The sequence below is a fragment of the Habropoda laboriosa genome, unplaced genomic scaffold (genome assembly GCF_001263275.1).
Source record: "Habropoda laboriosa isolate 0110345459 unplaced genomic scaffold, ASM126327v1 scaffold92, whole genome shotgun sequence".
Lineage (NCBI taxonomy): Eukaryota > Metazoa > Arthropoda > Insecta > Hymenoptera > Apidae > Habropoda > Habropoda laboriosa.
In genome coordinates this window covers 475,524-503,023 of record NW_017100268.1, presented here as the reverse complement: position 1 = coordinate 503,023, position 27,500 = coordinate 475,524, and the positions used below count along the sequence as shown (strand labels likewise).

General features: G+C 38.0%; 2 protein-coding genes across 2 annotated transcripts in view; one reads left to right on the top strand and one right to left on the bottom strand.

Annotated features, from left to right (window-relative positions):
- The window catches only part of LOC108573443 (caspase-1-like), a 58,923-nt gene extending 37,290 nt beyond the window's left edge, over window positions 1-21,633 (bottom strand). Inside the window, exons 1-2 of the mRNA XM_017935894.1 lie at window positions 21,503-21,633; window positions 12,446-12,702 (exon numbers count right to left, since the gene is read on the bottom strand). Coding sequence (XP_017791383.1) covers window positions 12,446-12,702; window positions 21,503-21,612 — 367 coding nt within the window. The 5' untranslated portion in view covers window positions 21,613-21,633. The remainder of the gene's footprint in view (window positions 1-12,445; window positions 12,703-21,502) is intronic.
- A 975-nt stretch (window positions 21,634-22,608) lies between these two features.
- The window catches only part of LOC108573385 (alkaline phosphatase-like), a 136,382-nt gene continuing 131,490 nt past the window's right edge, over window positions 22,609-27,500 (top strand). The window contains exons 1-2 of the mRNA XM_017935826.1: window positions 22,609-22,617; window positions 24,375-24,549. Coding sequence (XP_017791315.1) covers window positions 22,609-22,617; window positions 24,375-24,549 — 184 coding nt within the window. The remainder of the gene's footprint in view (window positions 22,618-24,374; window positions 24,550-27,500) is intronic.

The following is a 27,500-nucleotide window of genomic DNA, read 5'->3' as shown; positions in this document are numbered from 1 at the left end:
GGTTGCACGTAAATGCGGTTCAATACATTCTTCTCGCTGCTTTTTGTTTTCATTCCAGGTTATTAATGGCATACGTATTAATTTCACGATCGTCGATGCGATCTGATTGATATAATTGTCAAATGACGTTAGTTACATTTCCTTCTGTGAAATGAAATTACAAATTTCACCGATAACAGTAGAACTATGTTTTAAACGTTCGATGCAGCGACGATCAGCGTCAAAGGAAATTACTGCGTTTATAATTTAATCCTTTCGTGACCAGTGAGAAAAGCATATTTTCCATCACTGTCCATCGCAGATGCTCTGTACTCTGTCGATAAATAAGAAATTCTCGGAAAACATAATTTGGTCGCGAAAGGGTTGAAATCTGTTAAAATTCTAAAATCTAAAAAATCTAGTAAACGACGAAAGTTGTTTCTTTATCGACACATTGAGCGTCGTAAATGTACGATTAAAATTTCCACATTATGTTTGTTTGATACGTTTATCGAAAATCTGGAAGTTTCGGTGGACCCCAATGGTAAGCACCGGTAACATAAAATATCATAGTTAAAATCAAACGGTATCGTTCGATCTGCTATACCCTTGTTAAGCATCCCCTGGCACGGGGCCAGTGTGGACAAACTTTAACGCGTGCCGAGCCATGAAACAGCTAGTCGGCCGTGAACTGAATTATTAAATCGCGTTGCGTATCGTTATGCGAGCCGCGAGTAATTGCTTCGAACGTTTTCACCTCGTTCCCCGGATCGACGTGTGTTTATCCCAGCCCTCTAATTCACACACACACACGTATATGTGTATATACGTGTATTCCATCGAACACCGACACATCGATCACGTGGCGCCCTTAATCAGGGTTCAAGCCATAACGATCTTTTCCCTTTTTTTCCCTCTCTTGTCACGAATGAAAAACACCGTAAACAAATTGCGCCATTTCCTGGGAATATTTAACTGTTTACCAGTCGGCCCCCGTTTTCACCGTTCCACCCCGACGTTGTCCGACGCCGAGCGTCGGAACTGTTGTTTGTTCAGCAAATAAAAGCCGCGTGTATGCCTGTCTCTTTTTTTTTTTCTGTTTTCGACAACAGATCCAAGAACGACGAAACTCGCGTGTGATGCCAGACGGTGGAAAAAATAAAAGGAAATAGTAGTGTTTATCTCGACGAGTCTCTTGGTCCTAGATGAGAGGGAAGGAAAGGAGAAAGGGTTAAAAACGAGAGATTCGGGGTGACTTTCTCGTTGCTTTACTTAACGCGTATGAACGGTATTGGTTTAGAGTTGATATGTTTACATTAAATGTATCGCGTTTACATTAAATGTGTAATTCTGACACAATTGATTTGTCTTTGGAAGAAACGTGAGAAGTTGAAGTTGTGATATTTTAAGTGAGTAAATTTTAGCTGAAGTATGCTTTAATCGTACTAATCATGTTTTAATTAACCCTCATCCGTCCCTCGTGTCAATTTGACACACCTTTCCGGTAAAAAATGGTATTATTCGGCTATTTGCAGAAACAACTTTTTGTTTATTTTCTATATTTAATAAAAGAATTTACAAAATTAATTATTTACCTTTTCATTTCATTGATTTTTTACCATTGTGTCCAGTAGACACCGAGGGACCTATTAAGATGCGAAACTGAGGGACGGACGAGGGTTAAGCACTTTTCTTTTCGCTCTGTTAAAAAAATTCCCAATCGTTATCAGTTACAATTTTCCACTTAAAAGAAGGGAAAGAAAATAGCGCCGAACGTAAAAATTATTTATCACCTCAGAGGTTTAATAGCAGCGCGATTAACATTTTATAACATTAACCGAAGGTATCGAGATCGTAACGAAGTCGTAATGCGTTGGCTGATGCAGGTTGCGTCGCCCACTTTATTCGATTTATTAATAGTATCTGTCGCGGAAATGCGCAAATAGTTGATCCAGAAGCAAAATTTTCAACGTCGTCTATGCGGGACTAGATGGAAAAAGTTGGTGAACACTTGAGAGTCCAATCGAATTCACGGAACGGGGACACCGTTCTGAGCTAACGTGGAACTGTGCCAGAAATTGAAGCATTAAAAATAGCGACGGCCACTTTTATAAAACATGTAGTCGAGCAGCTTACGCGTTCCGAACAATTTTTTGTAACCACATTGTCGAACCTCATCGTTGATCTGGTTCAACTGTGTTTAAATATTAGAACGATGCGAGCAGCGAGTCGCAGTAGAATTTCATACTCTCTCAATTATTAGCTATGTGAAAATCTTTCCATCGTATTTCCTCGGAAAAATTAATATTAATTATTTATCTGTCACTCAAAGTATCGCTCAAAAAGCTTTGTTAGTGCAGAACATATTAATATTATATCCGGATTCAAAATATTTACCTTAAACGATTTTTTCGGAAAATATGTATTCATTTTTTATCATATTTATTCTCAGTTGTCGCAAGAGTACTGATAATTTAATATCAATTATTCGTTATTTGTCAGTGAAATTTGTATCAACCGAAAGCTTAGTTAGTGTAGAATGTATGAATATTATGCGTAGAATCTTTATCGCGTGTTCCGAAGGATAACTTCCAAAATTAGACCCTCTAAATCGTAATTTCACGGAAGAATTTTGCGATTCCAAATATTTACCTTAAACGATTCGCTAAAACGCCAAATGGAGCATATTTCTCGGAGAAAATTTCTTCCTCGCATTACTATTTTCCGATAACGAATGAAAATGGTAAAGTTAACAGAAAGGTGGGACGTAGAAGGTAGGATATAGCGAGGAGTTATTTAAACGTGAAATTAAAATTAATCGCAATGGACAATTGAAATTATTAACTACAATAATGACATGCTCAATGGTTATTCGAATAATTAAAATACGTTCACTTATTTGAACGTTTCATTGAAGTTGCCATATACAGGTCAGGTAGATTTAAACACGTTATTGCGTTTGCTGTGTAACTTGTTATACACTGTGCGTTATTATTAAACGCATAGAACATCGAGCTAATTAACATACGCCACGTCCTTAAATAAAAACGCAGCAACCAACGAATTGAGCATCCTTGGAAACTGTTAGAAAATTTGTTTAAACGATCGATCAGAAATTGATGCGAAATAAACAAAAATTTCGTTTTGCAAAATTAAATATCTCTTTGTGGAATGAGAATGAAAATTTTGCTAGAAATATCAAGTAACTAATATAACGTGATTTATTTAATTAGAAGTAATATTTAACATTTATTTAGTAATAATTGCTACGGTGCTGTTTTACGTTGCTTTATTAGCTCGTATTCCATACGAGAGGGAGCTTCGTTAGAAATGTTAAATTATTCAATGAGTGCAACAGAGGATGTTATGGAAAAATATGGAGATGCGAGAAAGTAGTTTCCGTTTTGCTGCTCTATTTGACGCGTTCACGTAAGTCATGTTCATGTGAAATTGACCGGTAACACGCGGGAAGAGTAATAATCCAGTAATAATTAAACAAAACACATTTGTAACGTTGATGGAAATATCTAGAGAGGATAATATTACGTTCTCGGTTGTTTAACGATGTGTATATGTAGAATTTAATATGTGATAATTGATGTTACATCGGTGTTGAAGGTATCTTTGATTAAATTTCTTGGAGATACGGAAGAATTGAAAAAAGTAATACTTACTTTTTTTTTTTTTTTGTTTCCTCTGAAACGAGGATAAGCTGATTGGATCGATGAACCAGATATCGAAGATGAATTCATTAACAGGGATTTCGAAAGCTTCGATTGCTTCGACCTATTGAACTATTCAAATCGTGTGCGAACTTTTTCCACCGAACCTCATATTCCAGTCGATATTATCCACGAACGAATTGAACTGATAAGTGTAGGCATGGTTAACGACTTGCAAAATTTTATTCCAGTAATAAAGTTAATCTTTGCTGGAACGAAATTGGTCAATGTTATGTCAAATATCGACGTTCCTCTTGTTAAGACACTCTTTGGATATTCGACCAAGTTGGAAAAAATAACTGATTGCAAATTTAAACGAGAAAAATATATATTTCATAATAATAAATAATATTTTCAATAGTCTACGTGTTTTACGAGATAGAAAATTGAATTTGGCTCTGAATTAAGGCTCTAATTGAAACAGTAAAGCGGTGGAAAAAATAGAACCGTGTTTTTCGTAGAATTTCCCCTCGAAAAAGAGAATATCTACCATTTCTATGAAACGCAATATTTTTTAACAATTGTACGCATTTCTTTAGCAATTGCCATGAAATTAAATGAAAAATACTTTCATATTCTTTAAAGGTAGTGTAATAAATCGCTTGTAAAAAGTTTCCTAACGTGTCAATCATTTTCTTTTAAAAAATTGCCAAAGTTAGGCTTCGTTTCCAGGCCTCAGGGGTGGTCTGACCCCTTAACCCTTTAACGATCACGTTTCTCTCAACTTGATGTGCCAGAAATGATCAATTTTTTCTTTTTTGAAATCCTAGGGGTATAGAAATATAAGTTTCTGTAACTAACGTTTTTGCAATAATAGAAAGGATTTACTATCTTCAACATTGAGGGCGATTTTCATCCCTTCACTGTGAGTGATTGGCAATATATAAAAAAATACCTGTCGAATATTTTTTTCAGATACTAATACATATGTATATATCAGAGTTTCACAAAAATCGGTGATTATCACTTCAGGATGTTCCTTTGTGGTACTTCATTCTGTAGACACTAGATGTTTTTACCCCAAATTCCAGCTTACATCGACTGATAATCCTCGTTACGATGCGAAAGTTGACGAAACATTCACGAATGAGCAGCTTCTCGCGTATTTCGTTTCACTTAATGCCCCGGAATATTCGCACACGACACTATTAACCGGTCGTTGCCATTTCATTTGCCATGCGTGTCAGTTTTTCATTCGTGCGATCGCGGAGAACGCCCCACGCGGTCGCATAAAACGACGATCATTAAAAGTGTTTAATTACACGCCGTTTACAAAACACCTGTCGACCGGTCGAAAAATTTTCCGATAACTGCAGCGACATGGAATAATTGAAAGTCCGTTCCGCCGCGTGAAATGGAACTTTTGGCCACTGATGAAATCGTGGAAAAAAAATATCTATGCACCGTGTTAACGTTCATCGAGGGCATGACGGTTTTTGTTTGCGATTTTTAAATACACCTACCCTCTGTCTCTCGACGCAGCCACGCGAAATTTACTGTTTTCATTCAGTTAAGGAATCATACATCCGGATGTGAGCATTGTTGATAAAAAAAAGGAAGATTTCTCTGGTACATATGGAACGAGTCACCTGGAAATTTGTCTCACTTCTACTCTCATCGAGGTGAATTAAAGGTACCAATTAAGGGAACACACGCTCGATGTAAATTTAACGAAGCTTGAAAAATTCACGCATTCAGATGAAAATTATCTTTGGAACGCGATAGTAAGCATTGATTCCTCCTTTGAATCTCACAAATCACGCTCGAATTTGAACGACGCGGGATTATCAGACGAGTAATTCTACCAATTCGTTCTCGAAATCGTCTAGGAGAGAAACAGAATCACGAAGAAGACCGGTGGGAAAATAAAGAAGAGGTGTAAAAAGAAGGGAAAAAAACATAGTTATAAACTGAACGCGATGTATCTCGACGCATTTACAGCCCAGCGGAATATGAAAAGTTTTCTCGCTTATTATAAAGTTTCGCGATCATCCGACTTTCCGCTCCACTACGCACCCACGCCCGTATATTTTGCGTGATTGCCTCTGCTAGTTCTGCTACCCCCGATGGAAACCGGTTACCTGGCCGGTACAGGGACATTTAATGTGCTCGTTTCATTGCAAAATGTTTCTGCAAACCCTCGTTTATCGGACGGTATCATTATCCACTCACGGGCAATCATGTTCGAGGTATAACGAGCTCCGGCGTCTTCCATTCGTCCCTTTTTTTCCCCCATTCGAGACTTTCAATAACGACTTCCAGGAGAGAATTATCGATAGGTTCTGGTCGGCTTATACGAAAGGCTTTATGCAAAAAATTTGCCCGACGGAGAAGACTCGAGGGTTGACCGACTGTTTGTCTATTTGTCATCGATCGATCACCGAGGACTTACGATCAGAGTGAAAGGACAACGTAGGTTTATGGTTGACGAATGAAATTGGAAAAAAATGTTTGTTAGAGATATTAAAAGTGTCCTTAAACCAAATGAAACGTGATACGTCAATTGCGGGAGCTTCCTAGGAATACCATTTCGACAAAGTTTTAGCTATCTATCGTTATTGTTAGGGTAGTTATTGACCTATGCATGATTTTCAGTTTATGCTTCATTTCTTTTGTTCTGTCCTATGAAAATTTCTGAAAAAAATCTGAGACACTATAGCTAGAGTGTTACATATCTGAGAATTTTTTCAGATTTTTCGACGGAACACATTTTAAATGCCAATTTTTTTTATTCAAGTTATCAAATGACAATATTCATATTTTTACAATAGAATCTCCCTGGTATGTTTATTAACTCAGACTTTTCTCCGATTTTCTGGAGTGGTGTGTCATAGTCAAAAAAATTAAAAACCACTGTTTTTTTACCTCTAGTGATAACTAAAGGTGCTTAAATAAAAAAAAAAAAAAATTGGGCTAGACGATAGCGAGTTCCTTTTATTTCATACGTCCTACAGTAATTTAAGAGTTTTTCTCGTCATGGTACTTTCGTCTCAAGGTATAAGTACCTCAAAGTTCCACGTGTGCACAAGGACAATTAGAGAAACAACAAGTGTCCTCTATGTTAATAAATCTCTGACGTGCATTGTCACTTCTATTCCTCTGTGTTTAACTGAAAATCTAACAACGTTTAACAACTCTGTTACCATTTTTCCATTTACGTCAGTTTTCAATTTTTGCATTGCGCGAAATTCATGTCGCGGCTCTCCGTCCGAAATACAGATTAAAAGTCACCTATGCGGAAAATTTTTCATGCTGCTGTTTGTTAATCCACTCCCCGGTTCCTTTCTTTTTTTTTTATATTTTTAATACTCGCAACGTAATAACCAAGTTTTGTTCTTTTTTTTTTTCAAACGAAGGGAATATTCCACACAGGATTGATGAATTTATGTCGGTTTATTGTCAGCGGGCAAAGGATGAAGATCGGCTATAGCTTTTTATTGCCAACGGGGATTAACCTTATCCCCGGGGGAGAGAGAAAAAAGGGGTTTGCGAGAATATACATATAAATAGAGTCTTCGTGAATGCGTGGTAGGGGAAGCAAGGACGAATTTCGAATTTGCAAGTGACGGACAAAGTTTGTGTAAACATGTGGTGTCTCTCCTATGGCAGCAGAGCCTATCGAGAGAGAAAAAACGTGAAATGGGAATTTTATTCGAATTTCGTAGGTTTCAATGGGAGCAAACATTGGTGGCACAGACATTCTTTATAGACCAAGTATGGGAGAAACGGGAATGTCTCGTGAGGGGAGGCTTCGGGACTGGGAAACCTCGTGTAAACACACGGTCTCTGTTCCATAGCTGGGAACAGTCGCCGAGCTTGTGACGTGAACGTTATACGAAATTTGTGCGTTGTAAGGAACAGAAAAATTGGAAAGTTGCAAACCGAGAATCGAGGTTAAAGGGGGTAGAACTGCCCTTAAATATTTCAACCGTCCTCTGCAACCAAGAAAAATATCTCGCTCAAGTATTCTCCCGGTATTTTTCTTCAAGTTAAACTAGATAACTTCTTTTTTAGACAAGTTCTCATACTTCATGCACCTCCTTCGATTTCGTGAAAATTTCTTTTTCGTTATTTTCTTTTCTTTATGCTTGTAATGGAATAATTGATTCGAACGTTGCTGCAAGTTTAACCATGTGAAAATACGGTGGAATTAAATATCGTTAAAATTGGTAAACGTGACTGTAGGTTGGATTTTTCAAAAGATTGTTCAGTTATTTTCTACTTTATTCTTATAATGAAGTAATCGGCTCGAGCGGTTTAGCGAGTTCAACCATGTCAAAATGCAGGCGAATTAAATGTCCATAAAATACGTAAATGTGATTGTATTGTTACAACGATACCGATTTTCATCGATAATTTCAATGTCGCCGCGCTGCAGAGAATGATATTACTCGCGACATCGATCCCAATAAACACAGAAAGATGCTGGTCGATCGTTAAATATTAAATTTATGCCGTTGTACGCGTTATTAACAATATCATTTGCCCATTATCGTCTAAATCCACATTTTAAATTGATTGAACCCTCGATAGAATTATTACGTTACAAAGGGTGACAGAGATTGCTTGTTCAATTTATTTTCACAGAATAGTATTATCGGTGTTTTTACGAACGAAGGTAATTCCATTGTCGGATCGTGTATCAGGAATAGATACACAAATGAAAATAAATGCTGTTGTCGGTAGTTATTGAATTAAAAAGAAACTTGACTCTCGCGATAAATTAAGTATTTTATACATTTTGTTCGTTGCAATTTATTTTAAACGTTTTTAAATTTAGCTATAATCTCGATAATTATTTATAGACTGAAATATTACCAATATTACAATGATTTCCGGCAACAGTAATTGATTAATTAAAAGGGATTTTCACTTTTACGATAATTTAAATATTTTATACATTCCGTGCATTGCAGCTCAAAGTGACGCTCTTTTGAATTTAGCTGCAATTTTAATAACCGAATAACGGAAGAGAGACCTAGAAGTCTTTTTTGGTAATTCCTTTTTAATTAACCGCAATATATTCAGAAATCTTCCCTCCAAATTTCGTTTCAATGTTTCATCGATAAAGGTCAGAGCAGTACTTTTTGTTGATCTGTAGGTTCACTATTTTCTTCTATTAGCCTTCCTTTTTTTTCTTCTTCAGAAAACTCAATTATTAACAGGCATTTAAATAGTATGGATATTACCGATCGATCATTCACATTTACGTCCCCTACACACTCTAAACCCTAGAATACAGACTATTTCTATTTACACACGAGTTACAGAGCACAGAGTTTATTGGTACGTAGACTCTACGTGTTTGCACACGAAACAATTCTGATGGTCTGCCAGTTTGAAACTTAACTTGATCAATTTCTGATGCACCGATACTATACGGTGAGTAATGCCAAGAAATTGAACGATCCTCGGTTATTGGTTGCCGGACTCTTTTCAGGGTCCCTTTATCATAGTGAAACTAATGAAAACGTAGTATCCTCTTAAGAAGAAAATGAGTTTCATCCGAGAATTTCCCCTCCGTTCTCTCTCATTCCCGGAGTAAACCGCTATTTTCATTACACCACGTTTCCCTCGTTATCATTATTTTCACAAACAGCAACATTCAAAGCACACTTCCAACAGCCTCTATCTTACAACGCAGAAAACACTCGATCGAATTGAAAATAATATTTTATCGCAAAAAGGAATGTTATCGTTCGGATCGATGAGAATACGAAGAACCCAAAAACCGACGTTTCGCAGTTTATCATTCTTTCGTCGATTCGTCGAAGGATATAAAAGAGATATGGAACGCGTGCAGCAATGTTCATTGAAATTCACTACTTCGATAATACCACCGAAGGGCGTTTTAAATGAAATCCTCGGGAGAGAGAGAGAGAAGGTTGGTTGTGGTCTGTGAATTGTTCAGTGGCGTACGATTTACGAGCTTCACGCTTGCTTGACAGCGTAAGAACATCTTTCTTCGACGTCGACAAAAGGGCTTGATACATATATGCCGGACGCAACGGTCACGTCTATTGTGTCAATATTTGAATGGATAGACGATAAATAGATGAGAAAAAAGGAGGAGGAAGAAATCGTCGTGTGACTTCTCGCGGACAGCCACGCTTCCGTTTCTCTCCTTTTTTTTTTTCAAACAGTTTACCCACGATTTGTCAGCCATAAGGTTCCAACGCCTCAGCTCGGGCACACGAATTTTATGAGCGTGTTACGGCACCCTGCGCGCTAAGGGAATTTAAGAACACCGGTTTGCCCGGTTCGCGACGAATATGTTTTCCAATGTGCTCACTGGAAAAGAATTTTCCGCTCTTGCGACAGTGCCTTGCTAAATTTACCGCGGATGCGCAGTGAAATTACAGCACGAGCGTGAAATGAAATTTTCTGCGAACTGTGTTGAGAAAAACGTCTTGCGTTAACGTTGCGAGGAAAGATGGAGATTTTCGTGTACTTGGAATAACGAAGCTACTTAATTTTTGTTGGATTTAAAGATATGAAATATGGGTACATCAGAATTAGAATGGTTCCGAAGGATGCACATCGCCATCGCATTTTTTTCGGTATTTTCAACCTCACCAACGTTTTTTTAAATGGAATTCCCTATTCTTTTTACGGTAGTTTGAAAGCTTGTTAATTTCCAGGTGGAGAAGTATTAAACATTGTTTGTCCTAAAGCTAATAATTAACGAGATATAACAACGGTGGAGGATATGTAAGAACGAACTCGTGCAACATGTCACGCTTGCTTCGGGGACAATTCGTGACGATATGCGAATCGTATGGATCAAACTGTCGTTAATATCTCGTTAATTATTAGCTTTAGGAGAAAGAATGTTTAATACTTTTCCACTTGGAAATGAACGAGCTAATTCTGATGTACCCATATTTCGTATCTTTAAATCCAACAAAGATATTCATCAGGTGTTCTGCTTCTCGTGACTCACCCTGCAGAATCCTGTGGAAATTATTTTTATTTTATAAAGTTTCATTTGAAACCACGTTTCATATATGCATCAATTTGATAAATCAGCGATAATAGTATGCTGTTCAAAGTGCAATTTTAATCAATAGAGTCTTTTTTCCACTTTATACCTAATTAACTGTTAGATACAGGTTGAAAATATGAAATTATAGGTTGTTAATAGAGAAGATGGTCTAAATATGAAATAGCACTTTTATTTCAGGATTTATTATCAAACCTGTGGACGACCTTTGATTTACTATTACCGCCTCTATTTCAGGTTAAACATACCTAATCGAGGTTCAGAGCTGATTTCCTGTATAATTACACATAATTCGACGAATAAAACGGATCATTTTTCCCCGTTCGAGGTAGTTGGTATGTTTGATGACATTGCTATTCATTAACCAATTGCAGTAGAATCGCGTTTCCGGCTCGTATAAACTACACCCGGACTATATCAAAGCGACGTTCCTTAAATAATGGATATGTGACTCGCTACGCAATTCGGCGAAATGAATTATTGCGGCGTAATATCCGTCTCTATTCGTCGTCGCGGATTACGCGTTATTTAACGAGCGGCGCAGAAAAATGACTGAAACCTGTCCCAGGTTACGTATGAAACGTGGTTTGCATCCGAAATAGCGTTATCCTAGCCGCCCCCGGTTTGAATTGCACGTCTGCCACTTCAAACAAAAAATGTCCAAGCGGAAACAATCCGCCCGGAATTTATCGTAATTTCGCGAATGATTTTCATGCAATTTCGCGCACGTACGTCATGGGGGACCAATTGCAAATTGCTCGTCCGGTTCTTTCTTCCTTTTTTTCCCCCTCTGTTTTCGTTTCAAAAGCTGTCACGCGTTAACTGTGTATCAATGAACCGGTGGGAGGTGAATTTCGTGATTGCAAAGTGACCCTTGTTTCGAACAAGAAATTAATTTGTTGCTTTTACCTGTAGTAGTTATTTCGTCGATGAAATATCAACGCGTGTAGATAAAGTTTGTGAAACGAGTGTCGCTATAAATATTTCAACATTGAAAACGATACATGCGATTGAAATGTTTGAACACTTTCATTCCGTTCTAACAGGGTGTCCCGGCAAAATCTGGTACCACGGGAGAGATGAGCTTTTCGAGATTGAGCGTTCGTCGTTGATTAAAAATCCGATTTGAATCGGTATAAAATTGGGTGCAAATGATTTTAACATAAAGAATAAAATGTTTCTTCGTGTACGAACGAATCAAAAATGAGAAACGAAATTTGTTCGGATAATTCTTTATTATCCAACAGATGAACTTTGCAGATTTTAATTTGTAATTTATTTTGGGAGCACTAATACGGAGAATGATGAATAATAGAAAGTGATATTTTTAAACGTTAATAACTAAAACAAAAACGAATCTTCAAACGCAATTTTTGTAATCTCGATTTTCGCCTTATATCGCCTTCGAAACTAACCCCCGTGAATTTTGTCCCAGGAGTAACCGAACACCCCGTATATACGTGTATATTTATGTAGAATATCACGTTGTAGACGATGTCGTTCAAGAAAATTTTATTCCACATTTTCGATATTCTTTTCACGAAGAATCACACTCGGTTTACTCTAACTACATTCTGCAAGACAAACCCTGTACATGCCTTCCATTTTAGCGTTTGACGTTACATTGTGAAAAATGGCTCGTCTGTATTTTCGTACGCTGTGCTACTTTAAATACAATTTTAAAATGAAATACGATAAGATGTAGAGAAAAGTAGTTTAGCGTTGGAAAATATGTACTTACTTGTTTGCAAGACCGACGAAATTGTTTTGAGATTCGGATCGATGTAGACTCGAACCTCAAACCCAAGGTTCCTCAACGCTGACGCTAGCTCTGACGAATCCTTGTCCGCGTTCTTCCTTGTCGCCAGTTTCTTGAAATGGATGTGATTGAAAATGATCGCTACACCCCTTCGTTTGTGATTCATGTCGTATACTTCAGAATCCCGGTCGATCCTGCTCTTACCGTGCACCACTTCAGTAATTTTTTTGGTCTCATCTCTAGGAAGTAAAGAGAAACATTGTAGATCGGTTAATTTTCAACGACAAAATTAGTGGCTGGGTTACAGGAAGAGCAATGAATTGCGTTTAATACGAGATTGTTTTATTGGAATTTGTAGAAGTTTGTAATGTTAACTCTATCGAAAGAGATGACAAAATTACACAAATGAAATATGTATTAGTATAGGAATTTAAAGGTGAAACATGCAATGGATTCTGACAGTGTTAAAAGGAATGACTTCTCCTTGATGTATAATTTCTTTTCCTGATTGTGCATCTAAGCGTCAGCTGTTTGCTGTTTTAGTGTAACTTTCAGCTTTTTTCTTCAATTTAAAGAAAATTAACATGTGTCGTAAAAATGTGCCTGATTCCACAACAAGCATGTTTCATTTTTAACACTAGGTTTACGGACATTTCATATATGCCTATCTCTATGGACACGCGTGAATGAAATCGCAGATTTTCTTTAAAAAGCAACTTATTTTATTTAAAAACAAGATACTGTAGTATCGGGGCCCCATACACAAATAGGAAACCGACAAGTGGGAATAGAGAGGGAGTAGTTGGGTTAGTGCGTAAAGCCTCGGCTTGCTAAGCCGAAGGTCCCGGGTTCGATTCCCGGTTGGGTACATCAAAATTTTTCCGTCGGTTCCTACAATATTATACGCTATTAACTTATTAACCTTTTCGCTCCGAAGGGCGTATATATACGCCCTCGAAGAATGAACATTCATATACGAAGAGCGTATATATACGCTCTCGAAAAGTGGGCGCTCGGGTACGAAGAGCGTACATATACGTTCATACCATATATACTTTTGTTTCTTTTTTATTTTTGCGACAAAATTATCGTTTGCCAAATTTTATTTAAATCTTATAAGACAGATATTGGAAACATGGGAAAGAAAAATCAGATATGAAATGTACCTCAGTGTCGACTAGTCAGTAATGCGCTCCGTTCATAGCGATCATATTTTGTCACAAGCGCGCCGTAGCGAAAAGGTTAATGAATGATAATATGAACGGTAGGAGAAAAATGTAAACGGTTTCTGTAATTTTCTTAGTGAAATACGAAATGCGTCAAAATGGCGCGTCCCATAAATCCTAGTGTTAAATTACGAAGCCGTACAATGAGTTAGCCTAAAATTATATCATTGTTCCTCCAGTATATACTGAACATCACAAACGACCCAGTCCCGATTATACGAGATTCATATTACAGTGTAAATTTGTCGCTGCAGATTCGTTCTTTCGATTGAATCCGAGAGCTCGTCTAATATTGGACTCGTTACACGGTGAATTACAGTACATACACATAGACCAGTACGAAAAATCTCACCCTGTTTTACGATTGCTGTATACGAGAGAGATTTGCGATGCCGGCAATAACTTGCCGCGCATATATTTTTCCTTGTCGCGAAATTTCTCTGTTTCCGGACGTTGTCGATCGATAGAGACCGGTGGCGGGAAAATGGGGAAAAACCGAAACCGAAACGCCGTAACGAAAGGCGTGTATCCGCCGTTTCGTTGTCGACGTCGCGCGCTGACGGTTTTTATGCCGCTCGTAAAATTTTGAGCCTCAAAAAGGAGGGGCAGATAGAGGGAGGTTGGAGCAACTCGTTTGCTGGAACAACGCCATGCTCCACGGACCCGCGACAAATAACGTCTCCAGGAGACGAAGGTCGACGACAACTGTGGCTCGGACAGAAACTTTTCCACATTTATACGATCGCGGATCTAACATTTTAATTGCTTCAATGAAATGTAACCGTTTTCGGTTACCATGAATCTCTTCTTGCGTGGGTTTGAACGCAGGCGTCTATTACGGTTGAGTTTCAACGTAACTTAGCGTATTTTAACCCTCTATACGGAGTCTGCGAAACTCTTGAACTTCCAGTTAGTTTATACATAAATATGGAACATTTCTGACAACTTTTCTTACTGATTTACCTTTTTATACATTTTCCTAATGAATAGAGTGGTTGGTTGTATTAATTTCATTTTAATATAATAACGTTGAGTTCTAAATAGAATGGAAGAAAACAAAAAAGATAGAATGGACAGTAGAGGGTTAAATTACTATTTGAGCTTTGTCTTGTGGAAAGAATCTACCGAAAATAATTCTTAGCTGATAAATGTTTAAAATCAGGATTTATATATGTCATTTTATTACTCAAAAACATAAGAAATTTGTCAACTATGAAGTATGTTAGGTTGAGTCATACATTATCGCCAAAAATTTTCGTGCGAACGAAGAATACTCGAGCTGGAGCAATAGAGGTGTGAATGAAAAGTGTTTGGAACGAGAGCGTGAGGGTATCGTGTGAACGAAGAGTGCGTGACTGCCCAAAGGTTTGAGTTGGGCGTGATTGAATGCGTTTTGAGAATATCCACGTGGAATGCAGGAACTGGAGAAGTAGAGAATGAGCAGGTGAAAAAATAAAATAGTATGAATGAGACACGCGCGAGGTACGCGTGTCATAAAGAATGTCAGAGCGAGAGTTGTAGAGATAGCATTAAATTGGCTGTGACTATTATTTGAGCCGTTCAGTGCACAAATCGATTAACTCCATAAAATGAGAAGTCGAGAAATTATTATAAATATAAAAAGTTACGACTATACCAAGTGCTTTGACACTTAAATTTAAGATTTTTCAAAAAGTGGAGTTAATCGATTTGTGCACTGAACGGCTCATTTTTCAACGAACTACAGTCAGTCGTAATGTTGTATTCATCGATCCACTTACAGATGTAGAGCACATTATGTCCAGTGAAATATATTTAAATAGATTGCTTCATGGTGTCCAGTGGCCAGTGATTTTTCAGCAAGATTCAATTGCAAATTTCGAACGCGCAAGTATTTTTTTCCAAGAGCAAATTCAAATATTGTAGTATATTCGTTATTGTTACAAACATCGAATACCTGTCTCTAACCTAGCATTCCTACATAACTCTTCCTGGAAGCTTCAGCTTTGCTTGGTCGACCTGTACATCGCTCCAATAAAATGTTTCTAATCCTACGTCCCTTGACGTTTGAACCTGTCGTCACTGTGAAACCGAAAGAACCATCCGAAATTCTCCGTAACCGTTTGACGAACACTAGTCCACTTATAACAGGCTAAAGGGAAGCATTCGAGCCTTTAATTCTTCGGTTTCGTGGGCTGTCGTGGCCACGTTCCTCTCTCTCCTCGAATGGTGTGACAGCATATAATCCGTTACGAGGGCCTAGCACAAAGTGCATTACTCTGTTTCGTACTTTCCACTCACGTAGAGGTGGTCGGCCGCCGCAGACAGAAAATCTTGCTGGCTAGGTTGAGGAGACAGGTTTCGCCCGAGTGCGGAAATCCGCGAAATTATTCGACAGTAGATTTAATTTGAACTTAGAGATCACAATCCCGGGCTAAAGAACTTCTAATAACAGTTTGACCGTTTTATCGCGGACATCACGTAGCCTTCTCTGGCTCTCCCTGTAACCGCGAGTACGTGCGCTCGTTGAATTAGCCCGGGGAACTAGAGGAGAACCGAGCGCGATTAGCGTTATTTTCACGTAGTAAAAAGCAAGTAAAACGCCGTGATACTGCGTCAGCTTGGTTACAACGATCGCCACCAGTGAGAAGCTCGAGCAAATTTTTCTCGACTTGAGTATTTTTAAGGTGAAAGGCTTGTTTTGTTTTCGCTAGATTTTTATTTTTTAAGAATTTGCTTTTTATCTGCCGATCATTGTAACGGGTACTAAATTAAGATTCATTTTTGCTGGAGTACTCAAGTAATCACTGGTCACGAAAGGGTTAAGAGGATGTATTCAGTGGCTTCTTTTGTGACTTCTGTGTTTTTATTACGTTCACATTGTGCTGGATGAAGTATGGTAGAAGTATCAGTGGAATGTGATATTCTTCGATTAATTTTCTATTGAATATTGGCATCAGTAATAAGCATTAGGTATATCGAGTTTAATCAAGGCTTTTAATTTACAATTTAATATTATGATTATTCTGCATTTAATGCGTGGTGGATACGTACTGCAATTATAATTCGTGTAAGACTTCGTAATGCTTTTAATTAACACGATAAATATAATTTCTGAAATGTAAAGGTAAATAAAACTGTACTACACGTTAAGAGAAGAAACTTGATTTCAATTACGATGCGAACATTTCAACGCTTCCGAAAACTATGAACCCATTTCATTCATATTTCACAAGTCGTCAATTTCTTGTAAGTGCTAAATTTCGCCGTAACGAAAGCAAGATTGAAACTCGCCGAAGCAATTGCGACATAATAGCACAGCTGATAAAAATAAAGCATTTCCAGCGAGATGTATAAATCGATAATGATAACCGTTATCAGATGTCACTTTCTATTGTAAGTAGAACCGAGCAAGCCGTTTTGTTATTCAATTCGGTCGCGATTCTTTTCATTTCACGCGTTAGCTTCGCCAATTGTCAGCTATTTTATCGCGCGTGGGGCTCATTTCGTCGAAATTATGGTTGTCGCTGCTCCGATTAGCGACGCCGCGCTGCGTGAAATTCTGAGAAAGCAATTTTCAGGTGATAAAAAATTCAAAGATATCCAATTTCCATATTTTACAAAGTTATCGTGACTCACTCGCGCAGCACGCCCTGTTTATTAGCAACCACAGCCCAAAGAATTAACATGCCCCGTTAAACGCTTCGAAGTGAGCTTGCCTTTGAATAATTTGTAGACAGGCCGCTTTTGCCTGCGTGTACATATTATGCTGGCTATTCATCACGGCGTAATTCATGAAAGGGGAGTTACGTTTAAAATTAAATCGCCTATTAGGATGGTATTTCATTTTACTTTATGTCTCTCCTTTCTTGCGGAGGAACGAAGTTGCTTTGACTTACTTTAGTAAAATCCTGTTGCTTTCCTTCTTTTTATTTTTTCTTTTTTTTTTTTTACCGAAGAATCTAAGCTATTTAACCCTTTCGCGACAAACGGAATGCGTGTGTCCCACTAGAGTACTCGAACAAAAATTGATCTCTGTATAATATCCATTACAAATATAACGATCGGTAGATAAAGAAGAAATTCTTCAGAAAAATAATTCGGTCACGAAAGGGTTAAATAAAATTACGCGGTCTTTTTTCTGCTTTTATAATGTTACAGTTGAGATTCGCCTTTTTCAGATTATTCACACATACGTATAATTTATGATTTAGTGTATCAGGTTTTAACGTTTAACTGCAAGAAGCAGCTTTCCATTTAACGTTTCTCTTTCCTTCGTTCAATTACCAAGCTTGTTAAAACTGAAAATTTCTAATTGAAAAAAATAACCTCGTTTGAAGGGATTCGAACAGATTCAGCGAAACATAGGACGCTATTCTTGTTTGCATTACACGATTAAACTACACGTGTGTAACTTCCTGTTAACCTGATGAAACTGATTTGGTATTCTGTATCTATACTGCTGCTTATGTCATGCATAGTTACAGTCACGCTACTGTTCACGTTTGTCTCCCGAATATTGTTACCTCACTAGTCTATTCAATGCTCTGTATCGAATGAACCACGCTATTATGTACCACGTACTTAACATCGAACGACGAAGCACCGAAGAATAGCAGAACCGAGCGTTCTCAAAATTTTCACGACTTGCGCTGGGACGTAACGATCGAATCGATCGGTACAAACTTTAACAATTCTGAAAAAGTCGCTGGTAATAACCTCTGTATCGAGACACATCTGACGAAACGAAGGGAAACAAAGAAGAGCCAGCGGTGTGTTGTGAAAAGGAACGAGTAGGATGCAGAAGACAAAACGTTCCGAGATGATGCACGAGATCAAGCTTTTTAAATATATCCAGTGTGAAAGACTCTTCCCCCAAAAATTGAACGTAGAGAGGCACACTTTGACCGAAGTGTTACCGAACAGATTCATGCACACGGGTAGGAATAATGAGACCGGTGGACAAAGCCCGCAACGGAGTGCCTGCAAACTAGTCATAAATGCGCGTGGACCTGTCGCCCATTATCAGACAAACGTTCATTGGCAGAGAGAAACGAGTTACAGGTATTACAGCGGTCCGACGAGTTTCCTTTGAGCTCGGAAACACATTGCATCCTCTTTCTCTCTCTTACCACCTCTGTTCCGACATCACGAATATAAATCCCCGAACAACGATTATAACGATCGCGTCCAGTTGAAGTAAGAGGACTCTCGCTAAATTGCTACGGGGAATGAGGGACTGTGAATTTTGTTTTTAGTAGACATTGTTCCTCGTTGGACGACTAGAGCGGCGGTCGGTGTGCTGGTTAATGTAACTGGAGAATCGTCCGATTTAGAGATTTCGTGGTTCATTCTGGCGAGAGGATGACGCGAATTGGTGTATATAGTACCATTTATACTACCAGATGTAATCGGATCATTCCGGTGATCAAAATTTTTCATAGTTTCTTACAAATATTGGTGCGCGTTTAAACTTGAAATTTTTTAATGTAAACAAGTTACTTCCTATACACAGTCTCTCTTGTCCCAATATTACGAACGTGTGACTCGATCGATGATGGAAATTTTTAATGTAATCGGACAATTCTGGAGATGAAAATTTTTCAAACTGCAACAATTTTTCAAAATCGTACCATTCTCAGTTCGCTCGAAAAATGTACATTTTTCCGCGTTCATACTTTTGGCACAAGGAAGAGGATACGTTCTCATTAGAGCGAATTGATCCACGAAGAGAGTTTCAGAATTCAGAAAATATTAGGTCGAGTGATAAGTTATTGTTCATCTTCCGACGGCGTACATGTTTGGAGAAATAGAAGCGACACGAAATACTAAATGCGCCATAAAAGTCAATTTCTGTACATTTAGATAAACTTGGCGTGACGTGTAAGGTATGACACTATTTTAATATGATTGACGCGTGTTGTTTCATCCAGCATGCTCGCGGAGCCTTGCCTTATTTCACTTTTATTTATTCCAAGTTCTACAGAATTGTCTTAACAAGAAACAATGTAAAATTGCTAATAATAAGAACACGAAATTTCACAGTGACAGAATAAACAATTTACGAATTTTTATTATATTTAGATATATTTTGCCGCAGAGAAGTTCACGAACTTTTGATACTTACAATGTTGACCAATTTATTTCCACAAATTCTGATCTAATATTTTCGCAACAACGTCATCGAGTAGAATTGAAAAACGTGCGAATTTTCCGAAAATAATTCACAGGAATTAAGGCACAAGAAGCTAAATGAAACGTGTCTTTGGGGCTCGTCAAATTACAGTCACGCGTGAAATGTTCGTCCTTAATATTTCAGGCCACAGTTATGGGACACCCAGTGCGATACACAGCCGCGAACTAACGCGTACAATTAATTTCCGCATAGAAATGTTAATTCTCGTTCGGTAAATATGCATGCATATTTCGTGGACCGCGTGTGCGCTTCGCGTGCTTTCATACATGCAGTAATATAGAGCCGCACTGAATCAAGCGAAATTTTACGTTCGTCCGTTTATTGCGACTTTCACGTCGAGCAGAGTTTATCTGAAGTCATCTCTAAGATACATATATCTAATTCGTACACAAATGTTCCCGCTCGTTTGTCTAAGGCTGTGGTTAGTGTGGATGCGTATTCGAATGAAATATCTGAAAAGTGCAATGCATACACTCGTAAGAATCTGTATACAAAGTTGATTGTTTTGACGTATTGAGTTGGCCAGGATGTCAGTTCATTCGAATAACGCATTCATTGTAACAACAAAAGAGACAGTCACAGCCAGTGGAAGAAGAGAACTAAAATCGTCATGAACCAACTATGGGAACTACAGAGATGATACCTCTGCACACGTTTACATCCAATTTACTTATTACCCTATATATTAACCCTTTCACTACTGTCGGCGCCTGTAGGCGTTTGGAAAATTTGGCGGAATACAGTGTTCTTAGCGCTTATTTTGCTCACAGTGTCCTGTTGGCGCCTTTTCCTCCACTTTCACCGTAATTCAATCCTGAATTTTTGTTCTTTGCACACTTCCACCTTAATCTGATCAAATAAATCTTAAAAAAAAAAACGAGCAAAACAAAAGATTTTGCGGCCGCGATTGAAATCTGCCGTAGCGAAAGGGTTAAGGAGTAGATAGTAAATTTGCAGTATTGCTAATAAAAGAAAGAAAAACTCGTTACGAGCCTAATGGGTGAGAATACTTTTTCGCGATTCTTACAGATTCGAGCACTTTTTCTGCGCACAGTAGTATCGCTATTCCTACTAGTTTTCAGAACTGGCTCCGTGGAGTGAGCCGCTGACGCTGGTGTATAGTTGGTGGAAGGGATATAGCGAAGTCGAAAATCACCTCGTTAATAGGTCATACACGTTTCTCGGTACGAAAAAGTGGTCAGTGTTCGTCACAAGTGTTTCGATCAAAAGACGTGGATCCTTGGACAGTCTACGCTTCTAGCTACCAAACGTCGACTGTGATTGGTTTATAGACCCACATCTACCTTCTTTTATCTGTTTTTAATGGAAGAGCCGATCGAGATCCTTGTCTCGATCAGCTGACGTTTCGACGATCGTATTTCATGTTGTTTCTCTTCTAATTTCATGACCTCACTATAACTCTTCCACCAACTATACACTGTAACCAATCATACCCGGATTCACTTGTCGTTTATCGTATAACGTAAAGGAACTTTTCATTTCTGCACAGAACGAACTTCCCCGTCGAAAATTCACTGTTAACGCGTTCATCGTTGACTCGAATAGTTATCGTGTCACCCAGGAAACGTTCACAGATGTCGATCGATTCCGTAAAGAAATGGTAAAACGTTCACTTACTTTGGCTTTCTCGACATCCAACCGTCAATGTCGTCATCGAACACCATGCTTCGCGTAACACTACGTTTGTCACATTTCGATTCACGTAGAGGAGACTTTGTTTCGTCCATCTTGATTTACACGTTCGTCGTCCGTGGTCACTGGAAAATGGAAAAGATAAAGTACAGCTTTATACGACGACTATCTTATCGGTACTCAATAAACGATGCGTCAAATGATAAAATATCAGGGATTTTAGGTAATTCAACGTATCTATCGCTCGTGAAATAGGTAGGCTCGAATCGCGTGTTTAAAATACTGTGTGTTATTGTTGGACGATTTGCGTTTCTTCGCTTGGATATCTTGTTTTCGATCGTAAATCACGAGAGTATTTTGAAAAGTTAGCAATGGAGCAGAGAAATTTATTAGAAGAACGATTGAAAAGTTAGCAAACTGGTGGAAGACTAAATAAATTCCTTTATTTCCTGATAGGTTTAAATTGAACATTTTCTTTCTGTGTTTCGTTGAAATGTAATTGTTCCAATTTTGCTTGAATCTATTCTTTTTATTTTTCTGGCTTCGTTTGAAGTCGATGACAAAGGCTAATGGTAGAAAATGGTAAATAATAGAAATTTAGCCGGTGTTTAAACTGTATTTCGAGAAAATGATACTTTTTATATTCTGCAACATTTGTCTTAAAATTCTTAACACGATGTTGAAACGACGTTTCAGTTATTACTATAACTTTTTTCGTATAAAGTTTTGTTCGTAAAGAAGTCAATTTTATAAACGTATCACGTACATTTTTATCGTATGATTTCATTATTGATTATTTTTATTCATATTAGTGTTTATAGTAAAGATCGAGCAAGCAAAGAGAAGGCTTCCAGCTTGCCTCTCTCAACAAACAGGCCGTAAGAATCATCCACTACTCTAACGTTGCACACTATTTCCGCTGGAGGTCTCGAAGTTCCCGTATAGGTGTACAAACGGTTTTTTATCAGTCGTTAATAAAGCAGCACGCTGATAAAGCAACGTAGAAAGTTAGAAAATTATCTGGCCGCTTTGCCGTTTTACCGGTGCCGTTAAGACAAACATTTAATAGCACTTAAGACGTTAATTTCGGAATGGCTCACGTATAATAAACTTATTGTAAAGGAAAAAGTGAAAATAGAACAGTTTTTTCTTATGCCTCAATAGTAAAAAGAGTTTGTTGCGCATTGAAAAATTGTTTATAAATTTCTGAGCCTCGAATATCGGTATACGTATGTAAATACGTGGCTCATGTGTCACGAAATTCTCACGCTAGGCTCGATCGTCGCCAGTCATTGTTCATGGAAGAGTAAGTTCGATAGCCTTACTCTATCGATATTGTCTGATTAACAACGGAGACTTCACAATATCTTTTCCATCTCCCACTCAATGACCCTATCTCCCGCCAGAAGCCTCATCATTGCTGTATTTCTATTCTCTAGGTCAGGGTTAACGAACTTCTTTTCTACCAGAAATTGCACCATCCCTACCATCGTTAGTCTGTGTATCGCGAATGTCTTGAATTTCACTATCGTCCACAGTCTTATCGTCAATTTATCAATTCACCTACCGATCACCTGTCGAATCGATCGATGCACGGTCATTTCTGCTTATCGTTGAGAGAAACACTCTCTTCTATAAAATTAAATTAGCTGAATTTCATTAGTTTGGCGCAACATCGTCGCAAGGTACATATTGGTATACCATGGTCTGCATGATATTCGAATAATAAGAAAATCGCCGGATTTTAGCGATATTTTAGACCCAGTTTCAGGTTTCTGTATTCCAACCCAGAAATCTCTTACACCTTTCTGTCTCATAACGTGACCAACAATGAAAGGTCAGTTATCGTAACGCACAGTACGCTCGACAAATGTTTGAAATAATTTCTGAGAACCTGTGAAATGGTAGCTCGTGTCGATTGCAAAATATGTGTGAACTTGCATCACGTCGATAAGACCTGTATTCCTTTCAGCGTGACAGATAAACGTTCTGCGATTTACACTTTTGCGTTATACATGCTCAGTTCGAAAAGTAATCACAAGAGTTACATGACAATATTTCAAATTGAAACTGAATCAACTTGCAGTAGAATCGAGGCGTGTCACGATTATTTTGACCTAGATAAATTACAAGTCATTCAGATTGCATAATAGATTAATAAGAACGATATTGGATTATTTAACGTGGCTTAAATATAGAATGTTGGGATTATCTTAATGCAGGTCAATGATAGAGTGTCATTAACACGTATTAATCCTAGAGCACCGAAAATGATTCTTAAGAAAAAGGCAGGGCTACGTTAACGCCAATTTTCTCTAATAATTTCCTCTATTCCAGCACCCCGAGGTTTCTAAAAATAGGTAAAAGTTTGGACATTTTTTTCACAGGTAACTACTAATTTTGTAACATTTTTATTTTTTGAAAAATTCGAGAACGAGAGTGAAACTTACATTTACATCCCCTGAGAAGGTTGAAACTTTTCATTCGGTAGATAGTTAGCCATAAAAAGAATTCCCAAACTTTACTTATTTTTAGACCGCTCTGGCTGGTATGTGTCCCTTTAATAGCGATATAAGACGAATGAAATTAGAGTGGATAACTTTTTCGCGAAAATGAAACTTTTTCCCAGTGCTCTGACACGAGAAGCATCGATCGGGGATTTTACTATTTCACGGATTACACGCTTTAATCCCGACAAACTGTCTCAATCTTTCGGAATGCACGCGCGTTCGAGAATCGGCAAATCGAATGTTTTTCACGATCGCGAGCGTTTTACGAGCAGTAACCCTTCTCTGCATGGCACGGCCAATGTCGCGAACTGATTAAAGTACCTCTTCCACTTTCGGTTTGTTCCCAGACTTACAACATGGACGCCCAAGTCGGAGAGTCTTCGGCATGTGCGACGGCGTTACTCTGCGGAGTTAAAGCCAATTACGAGACCGTTGGCCTGGACTCCTCTGCACGCTTTGAGAACTGTTATTCCAGTTTTGGGGCCCATGTACCGTCCCTTATCAATTGGGCGCAGGAGCAGGGTGAGTAAATACGCGAACGTCAACAACTAATGCAAAGGATTATGCGCAATCGCTTTCCGTTCGCTCCGATCAATTGGAACTTAATTGCCAGCGTTGCTCGATTGGTAATTAACGCTTCACACAGCCTGTTGCACTTTTTTCTCATTTTATAATCTTGCAAGTTTCCACGAGTTTTTGATTTGAAACGTTTTAACGTGTATAAAGAGCGAAGGCTTTTTTATTGAAATGAACTGTTTAAAAAAAGTATTACAGTTAGAGGATCTATGAATGTTTCATATCAAGGGAGTTTGGATTCGTTTAGTATTCGATCACATTGTTAATCGTATCAACTTTTATCGCGTTTTATTTCTCTTCTTAATATTTCCCTTTATTCTATACTGTAATGTTGCGTTTTAGCGTACCTCATACAAAGAGCATTGTTTTTTCCATTCTAAGTAATAACATTTGTCATTAAATCTAATCCGGATATGATTCACAACGAGTGCAGATTAATGCTGTAAAACATTGTCTTGCTATTCTTATCACGGAATTCTTATCTTATCTCTTGAAAGACGTATGGCGGTTGGTTGTGGAGGGAGGAAATAAATGGAGAGAAGATAGGAAAAGAAACACGCGTTTCATTCTGAGTCTTCGTTCAAAACCTGTGCTTCAGACACGGAATGAGTTAGACTCAGGTTAGAAGTACACAAGTACAAGGTGTGAGAAATTCACGAAACTTCGTCCACGTGTTGGGCAAGTCATAACGAACAGAAAATGTCCTATACATTATAGGTCTAATTTGTTTCGTTTTGTTTAGAATGACATGGTGAACGCGTAATGGGAGGACTAGCGAGAAAGGTTAATGCTAGCTCGTCCCTCTGGCGGTGAAATGTAGGAGGTATATATGTACTTGGACATTGGAAACAATGATCATACGTAATTGAAATTATTAATAAATCGATGTATCGGATGGTTAAATCATTAGAGCCACGGTACAGAAAATATGTTCTTTGTGTTTTTGTAGTAATAAAATCACAATGTCAAGGTTTTCACACTGGATAATTTTTAATTAACAATTTTTCACTAAAGATGCACGAAACGGTTAAACTTAGCTTATGTAGTTATGAAAAATACAGTTAAAAAGTGAGAGTAGAGTCAGTATTTGCTGCAATTACCGCCTTGATTACTTTCGCCATACTTCCCATATATTTTAAATAATTTACCATACATTATAAGTAGTAAAAACAAAGCTGAAAATTAAAATGCTCAAGATCTGTGAACCAACAAAACTTTAACACACGGTTGTCAAGTGGCGACTGACAGTACTGATACAAAATAACGTCCATATGACAGATAATGTTGCCTAAAGTGTTGCCAAATGTATATTTGCAATTTGCAAACATCAATGCTTGGTAAAAAGAAATAACAAGAATTCAGTGTAACTAGGGTTTTATCTAAGAATTCATCGTTATAACGTAAAATCGTCAATTCTTTGCAGTTGGCCCTAACAATTTGATCACTAAAATCCAAATTCGTATACGAGTCACTCAGAAGTCAAAGTGCCCAACTCCATAAAAAATAAAATTTATTCAATTTGTTTTATTTGTAAAAAATTAAGCACCAAGCATGTGTTTTAATACTAAAATTGGAAGAAAATCATAAAGAGGAGTTAATCAGTTTAGCTCGTATGATCGAAGGAATAGGAAAAACAGAAGATCATCGATGTATCGTTAGCTTATTGTCGGTTGTTTCTGCTGAAAAATCAAACGATACATTTCGCGCAGCCGAGCTACGGTCGAATTAACGAGGACACGCTGTATCGTTGTTTCATTACACCGTCGATGAAACAACGCCGTAAAGTTAAATCACTGCTGGCAACGCGTAATGTTATTCGAGCGTACGGGATTCTGCGAGGTGAGTTATAGCTGAAACGAGAACAAGTAGAGGCTAATGGTTAACGTTTATACGTTTCTTTATTTATCACGATTTTACGACACCAAAATAGAATAATACTCTTGTAAAAACGAGGCTCGGATTTCAGTGCCTAAATTGTTCACGATTGGCAATCTGTGTGAACTCGTGGGGTACTTCGCGAGAATAATTTCAAACCGTGTATATTTGCAAATCAGACGTAAATTGAACAATTTCTCCGTCTGCAATTCTGAGAAATGAACGGCTCGCCGTTGAATTAAAATTTGGTCGAGATTTTGATATACGGCATAATTCTATTACCGCATAATTTACTCCAAACACGTGAAATTTTTAATTACCCGGAAGCGTCTGGTTATAGAATTTTTCTGTCGCGAAAATGAAGCATCGAGGTTAAGTAACAACATTGTTCACTGAAAAAATGCAAATGTGTGCCAATGGCTTTTGCATCCACGGTGATTAGAGGATATAACGCTGTTATAATTGTTACTCGCACTTTCGCGAAATTTTGCCGTTATTAGAGGTGATTTTCCAAGTGTTACGTTTTTGCGTATTCACGCGAAAGACGTAGGAATTACAGCGCTAATGCGAATTTCAACAATGTTATCGCTACGGTAGCGCTCGATCCTAAAATTCGAACGTTACTTTTCCACGTGACTGTGAGCGGTCAGATTATACCGTAATGAGAAACGAACTTCCTCGCATAAATTTGATACCCGCGCGATGTAGACTTTCAGGTAACAGTGACATCGCCGCGAATTTCAGCGTTACCAGCGCGCACCGGCTGTTTTTCAATTAGAAAAAAGCTCGGGGAATGCTTATGTAGTGTGCTGGACGTGTTCGAAATCGCGAATAAAATACCAGCTACATTTATTCGCGAGTAACGGAAACTCGATCGTATGAAGGGAGAGAAAAAAAAAATGGAGGGATACGAAACAATTTCATTAACAACGCGTATTTTCCTCGCATATCCGAACACCTATCTAACTTTCGTATCAAATTCCGATAACACTGGAAATGAAAATAATTTCGAATCAAGATGA